Source organism: Spermophilus citellus (assembly GCF_964194105.1).
Source record: "Spermophilus citellus genome assembly, chromosome: 12".
Classification (NCBI taxonomy): domain Eukaryota; kingdom Metazoa; phylum Chordata; class Mammalia; order Rodentia; family Sciuridae; genus Spermophilus; species Spermophilus citellus.
The window spans coordinates 106,902,501-106,913,102 of record NC_138198.1 but is presented as its reverse complement, the minus strand read 5'-3'; the positions used below and the strand labels follow the sequence as shown (position 1 = coordinate 106,913,102).

Sequence of the window (10,602 nt, the reverse complement as noted above, 5' to 3'; positions counted from 1 at the left end):
ATAAATGAAATAATCAAAATTTTAAATAAAGACAGTATTCAAAAGTGCTATGCTGAGCTATATAGGAGCCCCAGGAAAAAGTAAAAATGTTTGGCCCTAAATACAGTGGCCACAGGGTTTAAAGAGGCAGAATTGAAAGCAAAGGCAGAGGGTGGATACAGATGCTAGAGTCACTGCAGGTAGTCCGATGAGGTAGGATCCCAGCTGAAGAAATTTAAGGCTTGGAGTTGTTCAGGGTGTAGAGCTGTTCAAGTGGAGGGTTCAGACAGCAGGTAGTTTTGAAGTGGGCCACATCAAGCAGGGAGATGGAGCTAAGCTGAAGCCCCAGCGACACTATCATGATAAGGGGTCTGGTAAGACAATGGGGAAAGTTGGTGGAGGAGAGGAGAGAGGGAGAGGAGAGAGAAAGAGGGGTAAGGGGGAAGGAAATAGATCAAATTATGCCATGTGGAGGTATGAATTTAACACAACGAAGCCTACTGTTATGTATAATTATAATTCACACACACACACACACACACACACAAATTATGGGCAGGTGTGCACCCTGTGCCATGTCTTAGGTGCCCCTCCCTTTGTGTTTCAGGAAAAGGGGTTCCATTATTCATTGGTCTAGTGTGTTTGATCAGCTCTGGGGCCTAGTTTCTCTGATATGGGTTTAATATAACCATGCCTCTGATTTAATTCAGTAAGTTCACAGGTGGTAATTTTTTATTAGCATGATTATTTTTCAGTTTATGAATGCATTATGATTGCACTGTGCAGCTGGTTTAATTATTCCATTTTGATTTATTATTTGGTCATATGGGATTAAGGGTAAACTTTATGGTTAAGGTGCATAGGGAAGGATTGTTAGTGAAAGTCTATGCTCCTCAAACAGGTTTCTTGAGCCCCTATCACCTGCCTAGCTCTTTCCAGAAATGCTCAGGCCAAGAGCTTGTAGCATCACCAACCAGCCATAGGGGTTTGGGAAAATCTCACCATTTCTCTGAGCCTCAGTTTTCTCATCTGTAAAATGAAAGAGTTGGTCCTTCCAGTTAAGACTTTCAAAGATCAGGGAATTAGGGAAGATTGAAAATGAGAGATGCCAGGTGTGGTGGCATAAGCCTATGATCCCAGCAACTTGGGAGGCTGAGGCAGGAGGATTTCAAGTTCAAGGCCAGTCTGGGCAACTTAGAAAGATCAAGTCTCAATCACCCCATCGATTTTAAAAAATAAAAAGTAAAAAAAAAAAAAAGAGAGAAAAAGCAAAAATAAAACTTGCTGTTGAGAAAAGTGTCCAGAAGAGGGCGCAAGATACTGGAAATAAAATACAATATAGCATTCATGGTCCTCTGGAAAGGAGTCCTGCAATCTCTTCTTACATGACAGCAAGTGACAAGGAGAGGGATAGTTTGCTGGAGGACTTCCATGGGAACGGTAGACTGTGGGCATACAGACTGTATCATTTACATTTCCCTCTGATCCAAGTCACGTCATTTTTTCCCTCCCTTCCCTTTTTCCACTTTTGGGGGACGGTACAGTTATTTATACTATTGCTCTTAATCCCTGTGAACAGCCTCTACAAATGGAGATTCTGAAGATTCTGGGAAACTGTAAAGTATACCCTTTTCCATTTTTCTTACCCCAAGAAAAGAATCCAAACTGACCCTTTTGCAGCACAGGGAGGATCCCTGGCAGGAGGAAACCTGCTCATTCCATTTGGGATTAGAGGCAAGCTTTATGTGACCCTATCCCCACCCCAAGGAAGCATGTGGCTTCAAGTCTCCCTGAGCTGTGAGGGACTGATATCAGACCTGCAGAGGGAGCAAGCTTGGAGGTGGGAGTTTTCTTCCCTTGAGGTTATCAATCCAGTATTTGTGACAATTGCTTTAAACTTTTCTTTGGTGTCTTAAGCCACCAGGCCACAACCACTGATGCCCGGCAGTGGTACCATCTGCCTTTCCACTCAGCAGCAGGATCTATAGCATCCTTGATGGTGCCAATTCAGCCTCTGCTTGAAATCCTTCTGGGACAGCAAGCTTACTTCTCCATGAGAGTCGCTTCTCTCAAGAAACTGTTCTTATTCGCATGTTGTACTCATTCTTCCACTATCTGTCACCCTGCGACTTTCTTCCCATGGTCTGGGTCTGGTCTCTATTAAGGAGAACCAGCTTGATCACTTTTATATTGCAGATTTTTCCAGTATTTAGAAACAGTTATGATACCCCATCCCCCTTGTTGGGGACCCCCAGCTCTCACCACTCCTCAATCTACTATCTTGTTTTTCCCACATCAGACAACCCCAATGACCTTCCACCATGTTCACAAGTCTGGCTTCATGTTCCCCAATACCCACTTCAACCTGTGCAAGAATGCTCCTGCAGAAAGAAGTCCAGGTTGGGCACTGGGTCAGAGTGTCTGTCAGACAAATAGTAACAGAGGTCAGAGGGCAAACCCTTACCAGCTGAGTGTGGACCCAGAACAGGCAAAGGAGAAGCCACATGGCTCCAAGACAGCCTCAGAGACAAGTGCAGAATAAACATTTTAGCAAGCTCAAAATGTTCCACAGTGTCAAGGTTGTGAACATCATGTTAAATCCTGAATTCCTAATAAGATCCTGATCTGGGGCTGTGGAGGTGACTGACCTCTACCTAGTGACCTTCACACTGTCTTGCTTTCATACTTCCAAAAGGAATTTTGAAAAACTACATATTCACACATTTTTAAGTTAATACCTAGATTTTCAAAAAAATAACTTTCAGTAGTTAGAAAAGACGTAATTTCTGGAATTAGGCACTTAAAATATTACTGTTTTAAATGGACTCAGGGGACTCTAACTGTCATAGCAATTGCATACCCTCCAATGCTTCTTAAAAATACACAATCAAGTCCTTTAGATTATTCATTTTTTTTCTCCTTGAGCTTAAAATTCTATTCCACTTGCCCCCTGAATTTTAGCCTATACTTTTGTGCTACAAACTCATTCAGTAGCCACCTATAAAGCTTATCTATAACAAAAATATGTATCTAAATATATTTTTAAAATTTCCAGTTGTCTATTAAATTATTCTGAATTAAATTAGCATCACAAATGTTATTATTGCACAACTTCGAAAATTTATTCCTATTTTGGTCATGGACATAAGTGCTGAGAAATCATGTTTGCATAAATAAATAGATGGGAAGGGAAATTTTGTTAGAACAGTGTCCTTTAATTCTTTGAATTCTTTCTGAGTTGCCAAAAGTCACATAGTGATCCATCAAAAGATTATTTTTAATACCCGGTCAGCTGACCACTGGATTAGGTCCTCCTTCAATTTTGCTGATAGCACAGAACTGGAAACCACCTGACTTGCAAAAGAATGCGCGGCCCCTTCCTTAGAATCACTAGCTTTCTCAGCATCACATTGCTCACTGTTCTTTTGTTTGGTGTCCTGGAAGCTTTGACTTCCCAAGTCAAGCACTGCTCCCCCCAGCCCCCCAGTTCGGAGGCACCAAGAGCCTCCCCTTCTGCAAACTGAAGGAAGGAAAAGTGGGAACAAAAATCTGAAAATGATCCTTCCTAACTGCAGGCCTGGATGTTGTTGTTTAGCAAATCAGTGTTTAGGAAGAATGCTGCATGCGGAGATTCAGGATCTGGAAATTGATTCCCTTACCGGAGGACCACAATCCTCCGTTTGAAGATGGCTGATTTAACAAGTAGGAGCATTTGGAAACCAAATTGCCACGATGTGGAGGAGAGAGATTGCTCAAATGAAGTTCTTATCAGTGAGCCGATCATCACAGAACACCTTTTACATGTGATAGTATTAGGCAGGTATTTCGGCATAATAAGGTTCCCTCCATCTCAGTGGTTTAAAACAGTACATATTTAATATCATACAGTTTCTGTGGGTCAATGAACTTACTATCTCATAGTTTTTAAAATTTAGACAAAGCTTGTGAGATCCTCTGCTTCAGGGTGTATCACATGGCTGCAATCCAAGTGTCAGCTGGGGCTGTGGTCTTTTCCAAACTGTCAGTTAGGGTCAAATCTGCTTCCAAGCTCACTCACATAGTTGTTGGGAAAAATCAGCTCCTTGGGGACTGCTACACTGAGGTCACCTGTACTTCCTTGTCATGTGGTCCCCTGAGCATGGAGTCTTCATCAGAGCAAGCATATGAAAGGAGTCAGAGGTACAGCAAGACAAAAGTCAGTCTTTTATAGTCTAATCATGAAAATGACAGTTCATAACTTTGCTGTATTTTATTGTTGGAGGCCAATCACCAGGTCCAGTCCATATAAACAAAGAGAAGAGATCACATCAGGGTAGAAACTAGGAGGTAAGGAGTATTTGGAGCCAATTTAGAAGCAGCTTATCAGAGTGATTTTTAATGACCACTTGTATGGGAAACAATTTCAACTATTATTTTTGTTTCTTATGATATAATTTCAACCATATTTCCATTTCTTGGTTACAAACCATAAGACTCAATGCAACACTCAAAATCTGTAGGAGAGATGGCCTAGGGTGACAGTGACATTAGAAGTTCCATGACAGTTCCAGCTGCCTCACAGGATAGTGAAGTCTCCAGTCCCAGTGGTGTCCAATAAGAGGCTAGGTTGTCATACATTTGAGAGGCTGAGTGGTTTTTTTGTTTGTTTTCTTTGCAGTGCAGAGACTCAAAGTCAGGGTCTCTGACATAAGAGGCAAGTGTTCTACCACTGAGCTACATTACATCCTCAGCCCAGGCTGAACCTTCTTGCATTGAACTAAATGACTTATACTCAAAACTATAATTTTTAGTCTGTGATCCATGCCCAAGTCCATTTCTTTTCTGTCTTCCCATGCTGATGAAATTGTCCCCCTCCTCACTTTTTTGGGGTGTGTGTGGTTCTGGGGATTGAACTCAGGGCCTTGTGAGGCAAGAACTTTACCAACTGAGCTGTATCCCCAGCACTCCCTCCTCACCTTTAAAGAGTTTATATTTCAACTTCATGGCTCTTCATTCAGATCCAGGATTCATCCATTTACCCCTGGTTAAGGAAGGCTAGACCTCAAGAGAAATTTGGATTTATGGAGGAGACAGAATATGGAGTATGAGAGAAATGTCTAACAGATTATATTAGTGTTCAAAATATCTGCTGTCCTATTCTGAGTTGCTCCTCTGGTCAGTACTCTATTCTGTACAGCATCATATATCCCTTCCCCAATGGGTTCATTAATAGCCTGGTGACTTGTATTGTCCATTGAGATCTAAATTGGATCCCCAAGCAGAAAATTTAAGAGCTAATATTTGTTATATCCCTCTTCCCCCTGCCATAACACTGGTGACCTTCAAGATAGGTTCCCAGAGAAAAGGTGAGGTAGAGCAGAGCTATCTCCAACTCATGACAGAAGTGCAATATGAGCAAGAAATACAGTTTTTGTGGAAGGAACTAATACTTTGGGTTAGTTTGTTACTGCAGCATAACCCAATCCCGATTGATAAAGGTACCGACTTAAAAGTGCCTAAGAATCTGATCTCATCTGCAGTACAGAATTATTACAGGGGAGCCCAGGTGGTGTGGGGGTGACAAGTAGTCCCAGAATCTTTTTTTGTAGAAAAACAAATGGGGAGAGAAAAGTACAGTTCAGTGCTCAGCAGCAAAGACCTAGAAACTGTGTCCCTCTCAGCCCTCCTCCTGCTCTCTGTGCTTGCTTGTCCCTCAACTAGGACAGTGATAGTAGATCCTAGCTGTGCTTTGTGTAGTTTTCCACGAACATGTGTGCAGTTTAAAAAGAGGAGGAAAGGGAGAAGGTATGAATCTGTTTGGTAGGGGAGAGAATATAAGAAAATTGTTTTAATCATCACATTATACTGATTTACAGTTTAGAAAACATGTTTATGCAAATACCAGACAATAAGAAGGGCTCTTCTTGGTTGAGTTCCTCCCCTTCCTCTTTCTTGGCTTATATTAGTTTTTCTGTTTGGCAACCTCATTCTTTCCCCTCTCTTTTCTACCAACTAATGAGCAGTACTTCCTGTAGACCTGGCTCAAGACTTTTCTCAATTCACCCACTATTTTTTAATATCTGCTTTGTGCAAGGCATTGTTCTAAGTGGGATACAAACACAGGTCTAGTGAGTCTCTGCCTTCAAGACCCTCCAAGCCTAGTGCTGAGGAGGAGAAAGGGACATTAATCTAACATAGGGCACAGTAAAGGAACACTTTGACAGATGCAAATGAACACTTTGAAAGTTTAGGGCTTTTCCTTATTTACATATGATGGAACTTTCACTTGCCAGGCATTCTCAACAGATGTTTTCTCTTTGAGAAACCACGGAGCTCGAGTAAGGCTTCTATATCCAGGTGTTCCTACCCAACTGGGATGCTTATTAAACATGCAGCTCACTGACCACACACCTGAACAACTGAATTAGCACCCTCTAATGTTTCCTTAATCTCCATGGGCACTGTAAAGTTCAAGAACCACTAGTATAAAAATAGTGCCCAGGCTCTAGAGACTCCCCGAACACTAGCTCTCTAACCTAGATTATTGCTCATCCCTCCTCTTTGAGCCTTACTTTGCTCATCTGTGAAACAGGGTTCATGTTCCTAACCTCTTCATAAGGTTGCTCTGAGGCTCCAACAAGATCACAGGAGTAAAGTGCTTGGCATGTTTCCTGGAACAAAGTAACTTTTAAAATGCCATTATTATTATTCAAAGGAGGGAAAGACCACATCTGATTATAGGATTAGAAATTCACAAAACTCTGGCCAAGGCTTGTATTCCCCTCAGGGAGGTGATTCAGTTCAATCAACATGAACCAAGCTTTTAATTTGTGCCAGGTGTGATGGAAGCTAGTTGGAATGGGGGCGTGGAGAACTGGATTTTGGGTTGGCCTGAGATCCAAGTGGGATTGCTAGCATTGCTTTATCTTGCAGGTAAAAAGGTGGGTCTAGAGTAAGGTTAGAATTCAATTTGAGAGTCAGCACCACACTGAGGATGAACTGGGGAGCATGGATGAGGAAGAAGATAAGTTCTGGGACATGGAGTAAAGTTTTATTCAAAAACTAGGATGTGGAAGCAGGACTGGAAAAGGACATTGAGAAGGGGTGATGAGAGAGGCTGGGAAAACAACAGAGAAAGGAGGAAAATGATAGATGTCATGATGGGGCTGGGGGAGTCAACTGCCACCTCAGGCCTCACAGGGAGAAGGCAGTTCCAATAGAATGGGGCTGAGTGGGACCCAGGTAGGATGAAAGCAGCGACTTTTAACCTTAACTCCCATTAAAATCGCCTGAGAGTTCTTCAGACCTTTTTTTTTTTTTTTAAATAAACCCAGGGCAGCACCCCAGACAAGTTAAATCAGAATTTCTGGGAGTGGAAGCCACACATCTGTTTTGCAAAAGTGATTGTGATGAGAAGCAAATGTTGAGAACCCGTGAATTATGGAAGGACTGGGAGAGAGTGAGTGGAGGCAGCTGAGTAGGTGAAGCTGTTACTTCAAGAAGCTTAGCAGGAAAATAGAAAAAGCCAGGAGAGAGGGGACTACTGATGAAGTGAGATGCTGAGTAAGAAGTGGGGATTAAGGAAAGGAGGCTTTCTTATTAGAGGCGAGAATAGCCTGGAAAGTCAGCGAGAACTTGGAATATTGGTCCCACTGCCAGAGTTTCGGATTCAGTAGGTCTGCAATTTAACCCAGGGCCTCCTGCAAGCTAGTCAAGTGCACTCCCACTGTGCTGTACCCCTAGTCCTAATTTGTATTTCCACAAAGATCCTAGGTTATGCTGATGGCTGGTGTGGGCGTTGGGGCACACTTTAATAACTACTGAAACCCAGGGAAGCTAACTTATGCAGAAAGATCTTTGAAAGAAAAATGTTTGAATCATTTTTGATGATTCTGCTCTTGCCAGTGATGTGAATAGTTCCATTCCAGAGCCAACGAGAGTTGCCTGAGTTTTGGTCACTATTTGTTGACCCTGGAAATATCATTCTTTAGAATTTTTTTAGAGGAGTTTTCAAAATTCAGATATCCAGGTCCCATCTTTCACTCATAAATCAGAACTCCTGGGGATAGGGCCTGGCCAAAGCTCCCCTTGTGATTCTCATTATGAAGGCACGTATGCTAAGTACCACACTTCAATTACAATGGGATCTTGCATTCCAGTGGGAAGGACTCACGTGGGATGCCTGCAGACTCACTTTCTAGGGGGTGGGGCTTCAGAATGGCCTCAGCTGGTGTAGATGCACCCCGTAGTTGAGAACCAGGCTCAAGGACAAATGCCACTTTCAGAAGTCAAAGGCTATGTCTCTGACAGCCCCTTCTGTTCCTCTTTGGTACTCCTGACAAGTCTTTTCCTTTTCTGGCTGAAATTGCTACTTTTTGCTGGATGTTGGAAAGGACCCTACATTGCTGTAGGCTTCCAAGTGCTGTAGAGACGGGGGACAGAGGGAGCGACAGGAAGACTGAGAGTTTGGATATAGGGAAAAATGTGAGACTTCCCAGAAAAGCAAAAATGTTCTAAGGGGAGTGGCCTCCAGTTTAGTGGGAAGCTTTGGGTGAAACTGGCAAATATTGGTACTGGGGAACTCCATCTTTCTGATCAGGATTTCAGGGAAGGGAGTGCAGGTTGGCGGAGATTATTTTCAGTGTGTATCAGAATCCCCTTAGCAAGCTACAACATATTTTAATTTTAATAATGAAAACGTTGAATACAGCTACGGAAGATTGAGAGAAAAACGTGTGGAACCTTCCAGATATAAACAGATCTCCTTTTTTTTCTTAACTCTCCAATTATTTCTCTCTCTCGTTTTTTTTCCCCTCGGTGGTTCCACTGCATTCTAGCCCAGTCTCGTGGGACACCACCCGGGTGGAAGATGTGAGACAGGTGCGGACAGACGCACACCTGTGCCAGCTTACGCCGGGCGTCCAGCAGGGGGCGGCGCGTGCCGGCTCCCCGGGAGCGGCTCCGTGTCAGCCCCGCCCCCGGCCCCGAGGACCCCGTGGCGGCTGGGGCTCGGGAGGGCTTAAAAGGCGGCGGCGGCGGCGGCGGCGCACGGGACGCCCGCTGTGACGCGCCGGTCCTCCCGCCTCCCGGGCCGGCCGGCTCTCCCTCGGGCACCCTGCACCTCCTCCCCATACCTGTGCGGGGAGCGGCTCCGCGCGGCCTCCTCCCCCGCCTGTTCTCAACTCCTGCCCGGCTGCAGCTACGCCGCCGCCGCGGGAGTAAAGGTCGCGTCGAAGAGAGCCGGCCGCGGCGCCTCCAGGAAGCCGGCTGGGCAGGTGGGGAGAGCAGAAAAGGGAGAGAAACTCTCTTCTAGTCCAGGAAGATGGCGCCAGGCCGGCCGGCCGCGGACTGAGAGCTGCTGGGGCAGTGAGGAGCCGGGACCCTCTGCCCACCTGAGCACGAGCTAGGGCTGCAGACGACCTGGGACGTCTCGGGCTCCGGCCCACCCCGTGGGGACATGTCGGTCAGCGAGCTTTACAGCCAGGTGAGTGCGGCGCTGCGCCGCAGCCCCGGCGGGCACAGGTGAAAAGCTGCCTGGGACCGGGGCGGCGCGCCTCTGAGCCACCTTCTCCTGCGGCTCCGGGAGGCGACAGGCCATTTCTCGCTCCCCCCTCGTCTCCGTTCTCGGCTCATCGAACTTCGGTGATGGACAAAGTTTGGCTGCTCCGAGAGCGCCCCTCCTTGACCGACCGCCCGGCAGCGCCTGCTTTAGTAGCTCCGCGGTTCTGTCTCCTGCCCGGGGTGTCGCCCCCTTCCACGCCACCAGCCCCCGACTTTCGTCGCCGGTTTAGCTCACATGAGTTTCCGGAATCAGGGAGGTGTCTCTGGTAGCCGGGGACTGGGGTCAGCCCCCGCGGTGGCGCCGGGCGTGCAGCCCCCCCTCTGGCTTGGGGACCCCCTCCCAAGTGTTCTGCAGCGCCGCGCGGCTCTGGTGCTGCCTTCGAGTAGCGGTAGGGGATTTTTGCACTTGGGGGTGGAGAGGGGAGAGGAACCAACCTGGTGTGACGGGCGCGGCGGCTGGAGGAGGGGTGTAAGCAGTGCTTAGAGGGGTGCTCCAGAGATCCCAGGAAACGGGATCCCTTTCTTAATTTGGGGACGGGCATTTTGAGACGGCGTCTCTGGGTGGGTACAGAATGGGCTTTGGTTATTGCGGGGAAGAGGTCATTACTATTGAAACAGCGGCGAGGTGTGGAGTTCTAGGATTCCTGAAGTTTAGAATGGGCTGCGGGATTAGGTGCTCGTAAGGGGGAACAGGTGCGGCCCCGGGGGAGACGCCTGGCTTCGGCCGCAGGTGCTGTGGTTGAAGTTGAGAATTGGCCTCCGCCTCCCAGGTGCCTATGGCCGTGCAGCGGTCTCTTGGGCTCCCGATTTCATCCTGGTGTCCGGCGTGAGGTGAGTGCGGAAGGGCTTTAAGCACCAGCCCCATGCCCGCTTAAAGTCCCCAGATGCTTATGCTTCCTGTTCATCTTTTGTAGCCGGGACAGGTTTGACAGTACCGTGTGCGCAAGCCTCGGTGCCGAGTGGTGTGACGCGCGTCGTGTGGGTGAGTATGTGATTGCTGAGACGCCAGCCCAGGCCAACAGGTCTGGGCGGGGTAGGAAGAACTACTTCCGCAACCTCACCTGGCGACTGCTACTTGCTGTC

General features: G+C 46.6%; 1 protein-coding gene across 1 annotated transcript in view; it reads left to right on the top strand.

The window, feature by feature from the left end:
* Positions 1 to 9,113: 9,113 nt before the first annotated feature.
* Positions 9,114 to 10,602, top strand: part of MYO5B (myosin VB) — a 312,767-nt gene continuing 311,278 nt past the window's right edge. The window contains exon 1 of the mRNA XM_081262970.1: positions 9,114 to 9,442. Within this exon, the coding sequence (XP_081119096.1) occupies positions 9,416 to 9,442 (27 nt within the window). The 5' untranslated portion in view covers positions 9,114 to 9,415. The remainder of the gene's footprint in view (positions 9,443 to 10,602) is intronic.